General features: G+C 30.1%; 1 protein-coding gene across 2 annotated transcripts in view; it reads left to right on the forward strand.

The window, feature by feature from the left end:
* The window catches only part of LOC145319175 (G-protein coupled receptor Mth-like), a 59043-nt gene that overhangs the window by 11614 nt on the left and 30757 nt on the right, over window positions 1-16672 (forward strand). For both annotated transcript variants that reach the window (XM_080161087.1, XM_080161088.1), the window contains exons 5-16: window positions 4582-4619; window positions 5342-5410; window positions 5924-5989; window positions 6961-7043; window positions 8155-8229; window positions 8809-8853; window positions 10060-10107; window positions 11287-11351; window positions 13245-13313; window positions 13499-13566; window positions 15969-15986; window positions 16250-16279. In XM_080161087.1, coding sequence (XP_080017213.1) covers window positions 4582-4619; window positions 5342-5410; window positions 5924-5989; window positions 6961-7043; window positions 8155-8229; window positions 8809-8853; window positions 10060-10107; window positions 11287-11351; window positions 13245-13313; window positions 13499-13566; window positions 15969-15986; window positions 16250-16279 — 674 coding nt within the window. The remainder of the gene's footprint in view (window positions 1-4581; window positions 4620-5341; window positions 5411-5923; window positions 5990-6960; window positions 7044-8154; window positions 8230-8808; window positions 8854-10059; window positions 10108-11286; window positions 11352-13244; window positions 13314-13498; window positions 13567-15968; window positions 15987-16249; window positions 16280-16672) is intronic.

Raw genomic sequence — 16672 nt, forward strand, 5'->3', positions numbered from 1 at the left:
CTATTAGAGTATCCGGCCATGATGTGCACAAAAAAAGGATATGGTGTTCTATAGTTTCCACAAAAATGTCATAGGTCATGGTTAAGACTTTAGAGGATAAATTTATGTTCAGTCCCAATTATGATAAAACAAAATTACCTCTTTTGTAGATTATTTTTAGAAAAAATTGGACCGGTGGTTTTGTAGGTGTAGGTTTGAACATTGTACAATAGCAGAATTGACAGCAGCTGATGACATTATAATATTCCAGAACTACGTTTTGCGGTAGGGATATTACACCAGAAATTATTCCAGTCTATTCAGGACATAGAAAAAAATATCAAGGAAAATATGTGGCGTTTTCCCTAAAATATCACATTGTACACGGAGTCCCCCCTGTCTATTTTTAAAATACATGCACAAAAAAACAGAGTATCATTAAACTGTAAATTACACTGGTCACCTAAGTTTTATTAATGCAAGCTTTCATTCGTTGTATTAAAAACTTCAGGTACAGCTATAAAAACTAAATTGGGTTGTACAAGCCCTTAGTATCTAAACTTAATATCAATACTTTTTCTATATGTACAATACATAAGCGAAATCTAATTATCATTATTGGGGGTATCAATATTTTAGCCAGCAGCTAGTACCACTTTTTTAGAGTAAAGTAATAATATATTAATTAGTCTGAAAGAGCTATTTGTCCATTCCATAAAAAAAGTTAAAAAGTTTTTTTAAGAACAATGTTTTTTTATGGTTATGATACATTATGCATAGTTTGGTGCATCCTTAACCTAATAGAAAACAGAATAATTGTATTTGAATAACTGAATTAACAGTAAATTAGTTTATATTGTCACCATGTAAGTACAGGGGTCTTAAGGATTAAGATCATGAAAGAGAACTTGATGTATGCCACCACCAGATTTTCAAGTTTTGAAACATAAAAAAACATTAAGTCCTTAGACAGCCGTAATATCTATCAACAAAAAGTAGCCACATGCTGAATATTCACCGCCATTTTTATTCACCATATGCCTTTACGTACTAAAGTACTATTTTCCCTCTAGACTCGAAGGGGGCACGTGGGAAGTGTCAGAAAATATACTAAAACCACTTTATGGGATTCATAAAGTTTCACGGCAAGCTTAAACAGATCAGACCAGCCATTTCAGAGATCTTTTGCTCAAACATAAAACATCCATTTTAAGTAATTGTTATTTTTTTTAAAAACCTCTGCAGTAGAGCGCATTAGGTTTAGTGTCAAAACTTTTCAAGCACTAATTGTAATATAAAAAAGGGGTGATTTTGTTTATCATTGTTGAGAATATATATCAATTTTTCGGCCATTGTATTATCCCTTTAGATCCCTGAGCAGTGCGGTTGATTGTTCCAATATGAACCTATATTTGGGTTGATTGTTCTAATATAAACCTATATTTGGGTTGATTGTTCTAATATAAACCTATATAAGGGTTGATTGTTCTAATATAAACCTATATTTGGGTTGATTGTTCTAATATAAACCTATATTTGGGTTGATTGTTCTAATATAAACCTATATAAGGGTTGATTGTTCTAATATAAACCTATATTTGGGTTGATTGTTTTAATATAAACCTATATAAGGGTTGATTGTTCTAATATAAACCTATATTTGGGTTGATTGTTCCAATATAAACCTATATTTGGGATGATTGTTCTAATATAAACCTATATTTGGGTTGATTGTTTTAATATATACCTATATTTGGGTTGATTGTTTTAATATAAACCTATATTTGGGTTGATCATTCTAATATAAACCTATATATTTGGGTTGATTGTTCTAATATAAACCTATATTTGGGTTGACTGTTCTAATATAAACCTATATATTTGGGTTGATTGTTCTAATGTAAACCTATATTTGGGTTGATTGTTCTAATATAAACCTATATTTGGGTTGATTGTTCTAATATAAACCTATATTTGGGTTGATTGTTCTAATATAAACCTATATTTAGGTTGATTGTTCTAATATAAACCTATATTTGCAAAAGTAATTGCAGCGTATAACTGAAATATTTCCAAGTAAATATAAAAAGTAAATAATTGTTTGCACAAAAAAAAGGCTGACATCACCAAATATTTCTGGAATAATGGAAAAGTAAAGCTGAATATTAAGAAATTATTAAAAATTTAACAAAGTTCAGCGCATCGATTGGCTCTACATATTTGAAGAGTTGAAGAGATTTGTCAAAAAAAGGTATTATAATTATTGAAGTAGTAATTGATAAAAATTATAGTAATAGGTTTTTGTTTTTTCGTATTTTGATTAAACAGTAAAATACTCAAAAATCGTTAAGTTGTTTATCATTTTATCATCTAGCGTGGAAAAGAAATTGCAGAAAAGTTAAACTTGTCTTTACTGGTTTTTAACATTTTTACATTTTATTGAAATGTTCACTTTTCTTCACAATAACATATCCTTAGAAATTTTAATTGAGGTTTTTGCTTTCAAACCAAACATAAAGTGTGTATTGAATACTGACAAACGCCTTTATTATATCAATATTTGTTTATATTTTGAACTAGGCAATCAAAAGGTAAAGCCTCAAATTAAAATTGTTAATGTCGGGGAAGTATCGGGTTAATGTATGAGCCAAATCAGGTCATATCTACTGTTGCTATGTCAGGAAAGTGACATCAATAGTAAGAGTAAGGGCCATAAACATTACCACGCATTGTTAGTACTTCTAGAAAGTTAGTGCAATCTAAGGGTTGGTTGTCTGTTAGGTTACCAAATACTCATTGGTCGTCCAGCAGATAGAGGTTAAGTTCTCGAAGCATCATCTCGCCCCCGAGAGTAAGTCAAGAAAGAGCCACTTCTAAAAGGCTAGTATTATTTTCTTAATTAAACATAATGTATTTTACGTGAAACTTATTATAGAAGTGAACATGTTAAGAGTGGGTTGCATGCACTTGCTGCTTCTCTTGCAAAAACAATGTCCTTGTTTTACCGAGTTGTTAAACATTATATACGTCAAGTATGCAATATTGATTATTATTTTTTCTGCTTCTAAGTTTGTGACCGTAGAGTAGAAAAAATATTTCTAAGCTTATATTAACAAAATTACTATTCTGTTTAATATTCTAGGTTTCAAAAAATAAGTTCTTATTTAAAGATATAAATAAAATCACTATTATATATACTTTTTATTGTGCATAATAACTTTTGTTGAAATTAAAGCAACGTCATTTTTTCCAACACTACTTGATTTATGTCAACTCCCATATAATATACCCATATATTTGAACCTCCATTTACTTGGGTTAAACCCTTACTAAATATATAGAATTGTGCCTGCAATATTTCCTCTAATATCCACACATTTTGACAATGTATTTAATAGAAAGTCTTTGATTACTACAGGGTATTTCTTATTATATTTATTTAAAATGCTTGATAGTTTTTTCCAATGATAATTAAGTACATATAAAAATTAAATCAACATGAATTAAATAATTTAATCAAAAGATAATAAGGTTAAAATCATGAAAAAAGTAAAACTATTTGTTGTTGTATTACTTTTGTTAAAATGCTTTTAAGGTAAATAAATTTCCCTTACAGAAAGAACTAAAAAAATCAGTGTTCATATCTTTTTGCAAAAGAATAAATTTTTACATTATTAAAAAACAGAGTATGGATTAGAAAGTGCACAAATATAAAAAAAAATTAACGCAAATATTGTACCTTGTTGGCCTTATAATCATTGTTCCAAAATTCAGATAAATAAGATAGATATTTCATACAAAAAAAAGGAGTTGTCAAAAATCAACATGTTTTTAATACACGTACGGGCTTTTAAGTAACGATTATACTGCGCTTTCTAAATCTTTCCCAACTGTTACATGAATTAGCAAGTTTAAAATCGATAGGACAATTCTATCATGCTTAAATTAACGATAAGATCTATTTGTTAGTTATGTTATGAGATTCCAAAGGCGCGGACTAAAAACGGGTTTGATCTTATAATTGTATATTTATATATAATGGATATAATACGATGCTATACATAATTTTTGAATGGTCGAGAACCGGTTCTAATCCACCGGATATTAATCGGTTTTGAAGCGATACGGGTAAACTGTTTACAGTACAAATCAATATGAATAATTAATGATAGTTGGTTTATGTGTTTATGGTTAATACTAATCAAAGTAATTTCATACAAAAAATACCATTACGGACATACCACTTGAATACTTATAATAAAGTAAACATATCTTTCTGTGTGTCTGTCTGTGTTTACTGAAGAATCTCGCTATCCACTGGACCGATAGAGTTCTCCTTTAATGAAAAGCTAGAAAGCTGCTTAAAAGCAGTCCGACCGCAATAAATATTTTATACTTAAATATGATCCAAATTAATGGGAATGTTTACAAGAAGTTTCAGCCTTCTATCTTTTAAGGGAGCCTAGAAAATCACGTTTTCCTCAAAACGTTTCAGACAGACGTACAGACGTTCATGTCAAATTTTACAGTAGCTTCGCTACTTAAAAAACAATGTATACATAGAAAGCTTTTAACATTGTTTAACATTTTGTTTACATTTAGGGTTATTTTGGCTGACAATTCATCAAATGAAAATAATGGTAAGTAATTAATGTTTTAATATTGCTTTAAATCCTAGCCATTTCCACTGCACTGGACTAAAAATGGTTATGAGCCATTATGAAAAATCATCTATCTTAAGAAATAATAGACATATTTCTACAAAAAATAAAAATCATATATTTAATACCTTTTTATTGGCCCGAACGTTAAGCCCCTCGGGGCAAATAAAACAGAAATTGACGCCATTATCTTCAAACTATCCACGGAAAACTGTCTATAAAACGATGCGATAGATAACTATTTTTAGTAATAAAACATACTTAGAACTTTTATGAATCTTGATTTGTTGATGTAAACTATCTGTGTAAAAACTTTTCTATCAATAATTTTAATCTACAGAAGAGTTAATTTTGTTATCATACGTAGGAGGAGCATTGTCTCCAAGGACGTCCAAGTTTTTTATTTGGGGTGGGGGGATAAAAAATTTAAAATTAAAATTTTGTGGGTCATACGGCCTTCCCAAATTCATTTTGGGGTGGGGGGGGGGTAATCACCCCTTTACCCTCTCCCTCCCTCCCCCTTGGACGTCCAAGATTTTTATTGGGAGGGGGGTAAAAATTAAAAATCAAACATTTTAGGGGTGCCTACGGCACTCCCAAATTTATTGGGGGGGGGGGGGGGGGAAGTCACCCTTCCCCCCCCCTCTGGACGTCCCTGATTGTCTTATTTCTTTTAATCTATGATTGACATCGTATTTTAGAGTTTGAACACTATACTTGTGTTGATTATACCTCAGAAAATTATTTAGAAGCTCTGTTTTGTAATTCAGGTTAGATTAAATGGATATTCTGATAAATCAACATTTTAATAAATTGTTTCTAACTTCATCTTTCAATCATTTTGTGCTGCCTACTGCCACTGCCATTGAAAGAGTCATTTTGTGATGCTAGTGAGTGTTTCCAAAGCGTTTCTCGGTTCACCACTGCCATTTTGATTTACAGATCGCGATTAGGTGTGCCGCTTTCAAAATTTCAAAAGTAGCATCGGCAGTGGCATCACTGTCTAAAGATCCAGCTCTTGACAAGTGAAAGGAATTTTAAGGTGGTTACCCTCATATCGTATATGAACCACAAACGAACATTTTAAGAGGGGGGGGGGGGGGTGTCACCGGTGGTCTAAATATAGGTTTCAATGTACAACGTTTTTTTTATATTTTTTTTCAATTAACTCTACTATTGCTATATTTCAAACCACTGCTTTCTTATTCAAATGACTTGCTTATATTTCATAATTTGGTTCATATTCTTAACTATGATTCAAATTTAACATATGAATGTTATAGTTGGAGATATGGGGTGTATAGAAGAGTCTTGCATTCAAAAATGTTGTCCTTTTGGTCAAACTATAGGTAAGAATTAGTTTTTCAAAAAATAAATTATTGTTATTTCATAGGGAGGAGGAGGTTTATTATTAATTTAATAATTAAAGGGTGTGCAAAAAAAGGCGGACATTTTTAAAATTAAAATTGCGCTGCTTGTGTTAATAGTAGAAAATGTTACGCATACCGTTAGAACCGCTAAGAAGTCTATTTTTTTGGAAATATAAGTACGATTCCTGTGCTACGTATAGTTAGGGAGCTACGTGTTAAATAGCCCCACTGACTTAAAACTTGACTTGCGAGTATATTAGTAAATATTAGACAATAATTCTTGCAAAAAGACGTGCATACATTTTTAAAATTCAAATTGCGCGGCTTGTGTTAATGACAGAAAAATGCTACGCATACCATTAGAACCGCTATGAGCTGTATTTTTTGGAAATATAAGAACGGTTCCTGTGCTACAAATAATATAGGAGCTAGGTGGTAAAATGTCCCAAAATTTACTCGCAAGTCAAGTTTTAAGTCAGTTGGGACATTTTAACACATAGCTCCCTTACTATTCGTAGCACAGGAAGCACTTCTTAGCGGTTCGAACCGTATGCGTAACATTTTTCTACTATTAACACAAGCCACGCAATTTTAATTTTAAAAATGTCTGCATTTTTTTGCACACCCTTTAGATACTTTTTTATGCTGGATTATCCAATTTTAATACAATGAATAAACTTTTTTAAAATCTGATTATCTATGTCTGTGAGCTAAAACAATAAACATATTTAGGAAAGATTACCTTTACCTAACATTATATTTTTTCAATACAGCCTAATTAATACGCTCAGAAATACAATATCCTACGTCGTTTAAATCTTGGGTTTATGCTATTTGACAGACTTTTCCATTTAAATAATGGCATAACTTAGACTGTTTAGCCAACCGTTTGGCCGTATATAACCTTCAAAGTTAATAGACAAAGTTTCTGAATTTGATGTGTTTATTAGGTTCTGGAGGTTGTGATGATATTGAAATAGAAAATATTTCCTTACCTCACCTGTCTTCTATATATCAGTCTAATCAAAGCAAGGCTAGTTGTTTTATTTTTACCTATTTTTACTTTGGTAGCACAGATTCTCCTTAACTTTAATAAGCGTATTTTCGTCACTACGTAATGTAAGTTAAGTAAAGGACTGTATTTTTTAAAAAATATATTGCTCAATTAATTTTCTGAGATACACATGTTTTATCCACTTATATGAGTAGACTAGTTCATACATACACATGCACAAAGGAAAACGTATACGTTTACATTAGTAGTATTATCAGCTTGAATATGTTTAATTTCTCAATGAGGTATTACCAGTGTGGAAGGGGACATTGAAGTGTAAAGTATACTGGTACCCAAAGTTTTATAAACATATTCTATCATTCTATAAGTTTCAAATTTTTGTTACTTTTATTTAATCTTTTTATGTCAACTTTAAAATGCTTTCCTACTTATTTAAATTATTGTTCTTGTTCTTATCTATAACTATAATCTAAATCAATAATTCCTGAAAAACTAAATCGAAGTGCTAATTCCTTCAATGTACATTACTAGTTGCTTTGCACCATGCCAAAAAAATGAATTAAAAACACTCCAAGATATTTATATAGCTTCACTGAAAAGTACAATTGATAGGGACCAACAATTTATGAGATCTTAAGCTTTATACAAAAAAAACACTACTTTACAATACTTTTCCCTTTGTTAAAATTTTTAAGGTTATTCAGCTGCCAAGTTGATAGCCTTTGATTTTATCTAAGACTCTAGCAGTTATAAATTACAGTCTACTCAATTGCGGCTGGCAACTCCCTATTTTCTGCTTACTGCGATAAAAAAAATATAAAAGACTTTTATTGGAAAACTTATTGAACATTGATTTTATTCATTATAATGTGTTTAGTTACAAAAAAGTACAATTATGTCGATATTAAGCGAAATAGCAATCGGGGCGATTTCTCTTTTTGGAGGGCGGTGATACCCTCCACCACAATAGTTATAAACCTTCCCGAATCCCAAGACCTATGAGAAGCTACCCTGTAAATTTAGATGAACTATTTCGGTTAGCGAGATCTTCGGTACAAACAAACAGACAGACAAACAGACATCCTGAATATAATCTAAATATAACCTTTCTATTATGTTATTAAATTAGACTATGTTGTTTGAGAAACAAACCTCGCGAATAAAAACCAACATGCTACAATTAATCCTCAATCAACAAAATAACAGGATTATAATCAAGATTATTTACAAGCAATATGAAAAAAGTAACTTACTTTTATAATAGAAGCAGGTTTGGAAACAGGGAGGGAGAGGGCACTTTACTATAAATTAAACTAGTACCAAAAGTTTCATAATCATTAATCACCTTATCTTATACATCGGCTCAAAAACTTTGGGTACTTGTATTAAATTGGTCCAAACATATCAACCAATAATTCTAATCTTCAGAAGTGGTAATCATGTTCCACATTGCAGGGAAACAAAGTAAAGTGCCGCCAAAAAAATGACGTCATACAATTAAATGACCAATGAGAGGCCAATATAAATTTTACCATTGGTCAATTACAATGTATACTGGCCTATCATTGGTTATTTTATTATATAGCGTAATTTTTTGAGGCACTTTACGCTGTTTCCACATTTGTGATGTAGCTCACTTTATCGTTCATTGTCTTAACCCTTTAGATCCCCATTGGAACCATTTCAAGATAATGAATATAGTAAAAATGACAAAAGTTTTTGTACAAATAGAAGTTAAAGTGAAGCAACGCTATAAGTGTAAATAATCTTTGATTTTATATAAAGTGAGATAACATGTCATGATCTTTATATTTTGGATTCTTCATATGTAAGTATTATTTACCATTTACAGAACAAGGATGACAACATCCACATATTTAAGAACCTAATGATAAAAGATGTTAAAGTATAGATGGGTTGTAATTGTAAATGACTTTTTGTGAATCTTTATACATAGAAGTCATGAGTAATTTTTGTCGGAATTTTGGTTCGTCTTACAAACAGAAATTGTATCTTGAAAATGGATATTTTCCTAATATTTTTATGGCGGTTAGGGGCGGAGCTTATCTCTCCCACACTGATGAGATGCTTCATAACTTAAAAGCTAGGGACGTAGCTTCATTATACAAAAGTAATATGATGTTTGTCTGTGTGGGCATCTTTGTTTGTTGCGAAACATCTGCCAACCGATATGTTCCTCTTTACATTTGATCAGGAAGGGTTTATTACTATTTTGGGGTAGTGTACCACAATCCTCCCAAATGAAATCGAAATGGAAAATGGAAGGTCGACTTACCCCACGCCCCCCATCCATAAACTTCCCAAAAGTCCCGATAATAAATGTAAGAAATAGTAGCCTTGACAATGTCAATCTTTGAAAATTGTAAAGATTTACTAAATATATTCATGCATAAAAGTCACATTCAAGCAATTTCAAGATTATATCTACAAAATATTTCTAAATTCAAATTTAACAGTACATAGATTTTCCATTAGTAGCGAAGCTACAAAAACTATCGAATTTTAACTTTATTAAACATTTTGAACACTTTATAATGTTTCTAATAATTGAAAGATTGAGTATTTTAAACCCGCGAATGTAACGAAACACGCATTCGCTAGTTGTTGGGGAGAATCTGAGCCCAAACTGCGTCATAACTAAAGAAGTTAAAATTTGAGCCTAGCGCTGCTATGTCAGATAATGAGGACTTGCTGACAACATAGGTAGTTTGATCAATAAGTTGGATGACAAGCTATGTGTACTCATCAGAACATAAACCTGAATTTTAAACAACGATGGATAGACATACTGATATCACCTAATTTATTATAGGTGTGTTCTTTTATATAGGAATATTATAATTTAGGATCATGGAAAGAAAACGAATTAGCGGGTTTCGTTGTATTGTCATAGTAGCTTTTCTCCTATTTAATTTTTACCTAACCTAACCTAAAATAACCTATCAAAAGCTACTGTGAAATTACAACGAAACCCACTACTTCGTTTTCTTTTCATGATCCTATTTTTTTCTAGGATGATTTTGAAATTTTAAAGACAGGGCAGCTAAGAGAAAATGATAAGGTAAGTTTGTGTTTGTTTGACTTTAATAAAATAGTCGATACAGAAAATTTTAAATATTTAAAACGATCAATATCCACTGTATTTGGACCAGTTCCGAGCTAAACTAAAAAATCATGTATCGTATCTTATCTTAAACTACTTCCACGAGTAGTAAACATATAATTAATACAATATATGACATATTTATTATTTAGAGCTAATGTTTGTAATATTTTCCTTTCATAAAATAAATTCATTGAACATGCTTTCACAATTTGGTTATTGTGGAATTTTGTTCAGCAAAACTATTCTATATTTAGGCACAATCACATTAAACAAATATAGAAATTCTGTTTACAAAGAACATTGATCTCTTTAAACTTTTAGTCTCGGACGCAACACATATATAAATATGTAGAACAGTGAAGTTACTCTATACAATTCGGGTCTGTCCTTCTACCAATGCAATGGCTAGCTTAACACTATTTATTCCGAAAATTCTTTGTTCTCTAATTTATTTTTTTATCTCTCTTTCACTCTTCTCTATCTCTCTCTGTCTCTCTCTCTTTCTCTCTCTGTCTCTCTCTCTCTCTCTCTCTCTGTCTCTCTCTCTCTCTCTCTCTCTCTCTCTCTCTCTCTCTCTCTCTCTCTCTCTCTCTCTCTCTTTCTCTCTCTTTCTCTCTCTTTGCTTCCCACTTTTTTCTTTTTCTATCTTTCTCTTTTTCTATGTTTCTCTATCTTTCTCTAATGTGTGATTTAATGTTTAGATAATAGTTTCAAAATTCTTCGCTACTATTGGCGAAATCATCCTTGTTTGTCTACTAACTATTGTTAGTTTATAAATGCTGTAATACTTATGGATAATACTATCCTTGTTGATATAAATTTGAAGGCGTCATAATGTGAATAATAAATTAAGTAAAATAAACATTCTAACTAATTTTCTGAGAAAGGAAAGTATATATTAGAACATTATAAGTTAACCAGAATAAAATGGTGGTTTTAAATTGATCAAAATTAATAATTTTGGCACGTTTTTGTGCAAATCATGGTTCTAATTTAGAATTTTTTTTATAAAAAAAGATAATATGACGGTTTTAATATACAAACCTCTAACCGTTTGACAACAAAAAGGTTGCAGAGTTGTCCAAAAAATATCTTTTCAATTTTTCCACCGTGATTGAAAATATATGTTTTTAGATAACATCCCTGTACTGTTTAGAATATTATATAGACAACACAACTTCATCCATAGTTACATACAGGTAAACATCAGGGATCTAAGGGATAAGAAAATGGCCGATAAATTGATAAACATCCGCAAAGATGATACACAAGATTACATCTTCTGTAGATTACAATTATTGGTTGAAATGTAATTTTACACAATTATGGTAAATATAACCTATTTATAGACATGGATAAGGGATGGGGAACAAGGCAAAATATATTTCAGGCCTATCTCACCACTAGGCCTAAAAAAAAAGTTATGGAAAGGAGCAGTAGTTATTATTAAAAATAATAAACTATGATGAAATAGCTAAATAGAGCACAGAAAGTAAAGTATAGAATAGAATTCATGTAGAATATTCCTTGTAGCTACCCTAAAATAAAATTAACAATTTTTAGAAACAATATGTTAATGGATTTTATTAAAATCTTATTATGATGTTTGTTATCTCCCAAAAAAATTAAGTAAAAGTGAATACAAAAAATGGACCATAGTTCAATAGATGTGTTGTCATAATGCTCATGTACTTAGATACCATCTGGGTCATCATCACCACCAGTAAGAGTGTCCTTCAGATCATCATACCCAAAATTAAGATTTAGATTATCATTTTTTTACCATATTAAAATTTTTTTGTTTTACTTTTTGGGCTAATTATTATTGCTAACAAGTATTTAACTACATCCTGTCAACTGGAGGTTGGCAGCTGTCCTCTGAATTGACAGAGGTCAAATATCTTATTTTCCAAATTTTCTTTCTTTGAAATACATTAATTTCTGCCCAATATTATGTTTCAGTATAATCAATGCATAAATCCCTTCAAGAATAGCCAATTTAAGAGAATCAAACTTAATAATGAGAGAAAATTAAAAATAAGTATTTTTTTCTGTTGATTTTATGGTATCTGTGCATATAAAAGGTAACACCGAAATTTGCCTTTTTTGGTATTTTCATCAATTTTCCTTGAAATATAAAGATATCTTAAAACTGATTGATTGGGCTTGTAAGGGAACTATTTGAGTACCTTCAGTCGATTTGTGAGCATTTTTGACGAAGTTGTGGCCAAATAATAATGAAGCATATAAAAAGGTAACACACTTTATTAACTAAGTGTTCCATGGCAATACATATAATTTAAGATTATTTTTTTCAAAATCTTAATTTTACTTTTAAACAGAAATACTCAAATAAATGTGTAATAAATTATTTCAAAATTAATAAAAATAATATAAAAAATTATGTACAATTTTCAATTTTTCCTTGAAGTGCATATGCCGCGGTTTCTATATCGCCATCCGACAATTGTCTATTGGTTGATACAAAACAAGCTAAGCCTTATTGGTTTAGAGCGATAGCCAATAGGAGCTGTCGGCCAATTGAAATAGTTAATTAGGTAAAAGTTGCTATATCCCTTTCGAAACTAGCTGGGACCTAATTTATGGCCAGGTTTCCTATCCCTTATCCCTGTTTATAGAGAAGTTTGTAATATTTTTCTTAAAATCGATAAGCAATAAAAAACAGCCTGTAGTACAACATACAATATTAAAGGTTAATACTCTTTGCAAGTATGTAAAATATCAAAATTTAGTTGATGTTGTTTTGTTTTTTAAAAATACTACGGCTACACCCCTTAGATGCCTCTTGAGGCACCCATTGTGGGGACTCCAATTGCATTGCCAATTTAAATTTTTACAAAGTTTTGTCAGTTTGTTAAGATCCCGAAAACTACTGAACTATTTGAATTCTCCAATTTTAGGGATGCTTAAAAAAGGTCCCAGGATGATGTTAGGCTAATTAATTTGATAATCTAAATCAAATTTTCTGCCCCTTTCCTTTAATTCGAGATGATTTTTTCTCTTAATTTTTTCATTGCAACTGTATGTTGGCTAAAATTTTATTTTTTTTTCATGCCAAATTACTTTTCTAGATGTGTAGAAGAAATCTATGAATATGAACAGGAAATCTCAAACGAGAAGCCTTCAACTCCTGCTAAGGGGTAATTTTATTCTTTTTTATTATACCAAATAAATAAAAGAAATTTTCACCTAGTATTGTTTGTCAGAATCACATTCCATTTTCACTGTATTCTATTCATCTTTTCTTTTATATTTCCATTTGTCCATCTATGATTTTTTATGGTTTGTTTGTTTATGAATGTCGTTATCCTTGTTTATAATTTAGATATCTGAAGTTAGTGTATATTTGTTTGATCTCACTAAGCCTAGTTGCTATATTAGCTACTCTTATAGGTAAACATACATTGTAGCGCAGCTGCTCTACTAGTCAAGCATGTATGTCTGTCTTTCATATCTGCTTATCGTTAGATTTTACTCTAGAGAGCTCTAAGACACCTAACACACATACAAACAGATTATTTGCGCCCTCAATTTTTGTGCCTTGAAATAAAAATTTACAGTTTAGGTGACGTATGTCTCGTAAAAGTATCTATCTTTACATTACATAATTCTCAGGGAAGTTTTCCATTGGTCTAATGAAAATGGAAGTAATTTTCTAAATCCATCTTTTAAATATTGAATCTGAAACCTAATTGAAAAAAAATAATTACAACTTTTATGTTCATAGATTTTTTTACAATCTTAAAAATCAGTTAAAAATTCAATATCTTCTTACTAAGATTTGCTTCCGTCTTAACAGGAACAGGTGTAACTAACAAGCGATATAAATCTAAAATAATATATGAAAGAAGTTAAAAATCAAGTATAGGTTTTGTGACTTTTTCCGAATTAATTTGTTGTTGGTATAAGCTGATTCAAAAAAGTTAAAATTGACAGTACAGTTCCCAAACTATAATCAGTACGGACAGACATGACGAAAAGACTTCAAATGTAAAAAAAATTTGCTTTAAAGATAATCCAAACTGAATTTGATCCAAGTTTATCTATAATTGATTTAATTTATTGCCACCAAGTCCAGGGTGATGGTCTTCCTTTAAACCTGCTGCGCTCTCATGGACATAATGTCCTTATCAGATTTTTGAATAGATTATATTCCTAGTTTTAATTTATGATATATAAAAATACACAAGAGGAAAATTTTGTTTTATATGGATATACTTGATTTTTCAGTACGGGTCTAAACCGATCCTAATCCAACTGATTTAAATCGGATTCACGTTCCTGGTAGCTTTGTAATTCGATCAAAATAATATTAATGTAATTTTAACTATTTTTTCTTGCATATTTAAGAAAACATTTACCCGTTTGGTTCAACTAGATATATTATGACTTATTATTTTTTCCTTTTTTGCAACAAGTTAGATTTTACACACACAAAATATATCATTTTGTATTCCTAAAAAAATACAGACAAAAAGAATAGTTATTTATCGCATCGTATTATAAACAGCTTACCGCGGATATAAAATTGTATATTTATAAGATTTAAACTAGTTGTGTTAGCTTCTTGATGCCGAAGGGACGGCCTAACAAAACTGGTATATAATATTATGATTGTATATTTTCATATTCGTAGAAAACTGGATACAATACGATACGAAACATGATTTTTTTAGTATGGCGTAGAACCGGTTCTTATACAGCGGATTTTGATTGTTTTTGAAGCCATAATAGAAAGGATTTTCTTTATATTTATCATAACCTTCAACTTGGCACATTTTTATTTGTAGCGTAGCTACTCTATAAATAGGGATATTCGTAACGCTTAGTAAAAAAGTACTATACCTTATTTATTTATGACAAATTCAAGCAAAACTTAAGTGTATGCGTTACATCTTAAATAAATTAAAATACTATCAAAATCTGTGTCTGTAGTGTTCAATATTTTTTGGCCAACAGATTTGACAATTTTTTTTAAATGTTGCCAATTTTTGTCTATTCTTTTTCTGTACTTACAGTTCCTTTTCCTCGAAAATAATGTAAACTTGTTGTAGCTCCGCTACATGCACTTAATTTAATAAATCAAATAAATATCGGTGTCATAAAGTTTGATAAAGTGCATCTTTATTCAACAACTTTATAACACAGTTCTTTAATTTAAAGAAGACATTTTCACACTATTATACATTATTATTAGACAATAAACTTGACATAACTTTAATATATTTTAAACAGAAATGAAAACATCTATAAAGATAATTAAATCAATTTTTTTATGTAAAGTATTGAGCTCTTCTCTAATTCTTTATTATTATTCAAATTTGCTTTTACGGAAATATTTCTCAAACCTCTCAAAGAGAACTTTTTAATTTACCACATTATTTAAATGACTTGAATGAATTTTATATTTTGTCATACTTTCTTTTTAAACGCGAAGCTTTTCTACAATTAGGGTCGTACAATTTCGTCCGTCTGTAACGGATAGCTTTTTCGTTAATTTAGGCATGTTAGAATTCTCCTATCCATTTCAAACTTTGCATGGTGATAGTACAATGTTATAAGCTAAGCATCTCTATAATCAAGTCCTAAAAACGTAAGTCTGTCCTAAAACATTATCCTGCATTTAAGCAGTTTTTCAACAAACTTAATTAAAATTTTGATTCGACATTTATAATTACGTTCTGATTTTTCAGTTCTGACACACTACAAGTATAAATGTTCGTTTGTCCTACCGTTTCAGAGCTTCGCTTTTATGGATGTTGTCATCCTTGTTTTCTAACATTTACTTTTTTCAGTTTATTTGATTGTTCCAGGTAAGATTTTATATATTTTGGTTCTAAAATATAGAATGAATGCTTTCAGTGCGTCTACTCTATTACTACGGCATATGTCCGTTTTGAGATGGTTTCCCAATTTTTTTTTTAAAAGTTATCTGCGATCTGTTAACACAAATTACATTAAAAATAACACATGAAGGTAATAATTTGTTGATACTGTCATAAAAAAAAACATGCAAATAATTACTTTAAAGCTTTTCAATGTTAATTTTGGATGTACATATCTGTACTTGTTTTAGATTTGAGAAATCTACATGGTTACATTATAATCAGGAATAAAAAGAAATTAAAAGTTTTAATAAAGATCAATCGAGAAAAATGAAATATCGGTCTTGAAACTAAAAGGTTTTTTTTCGATTTGATATACATAGATGTTTTGTTTTTTTATTATTGATATAAAAGCGTCTCTGGATGTTAATGACTAGCTGCTGTGTCCCTAGCATCAAAGTGAGATGACAAAACTTAAGCTAATAAAAAAGCTTGAAGACGTCAGGACCTATGTAAATCTTTTCTATAATTCAGAATTTTGAATCCTTCTGCTAGTAACTAATGCATTTATTTTGGAATTCAAATCTAATATATTAGTAATATTTGCATTCATTTATTTTGTTTATCATTTCAAAATATTTTGTTATTTATGCCTCACTGAATAACTGCCTGAA

This window comes from Acartia tonsa, chromosome 5 (genome assembly GCF_053477335.1).
Source record: "Acartia tonsa isolate MP-2025a chromosome 5, ASM5347733v1, whole genome shotgun sequence".
Taxonomy (NCBI): domain Eukaryota; kingdom Metazoa; phylum Arthropoda; class Copepoda; order Calanoida; family Acartiidae; genus Acartia; species Acartia tonsa.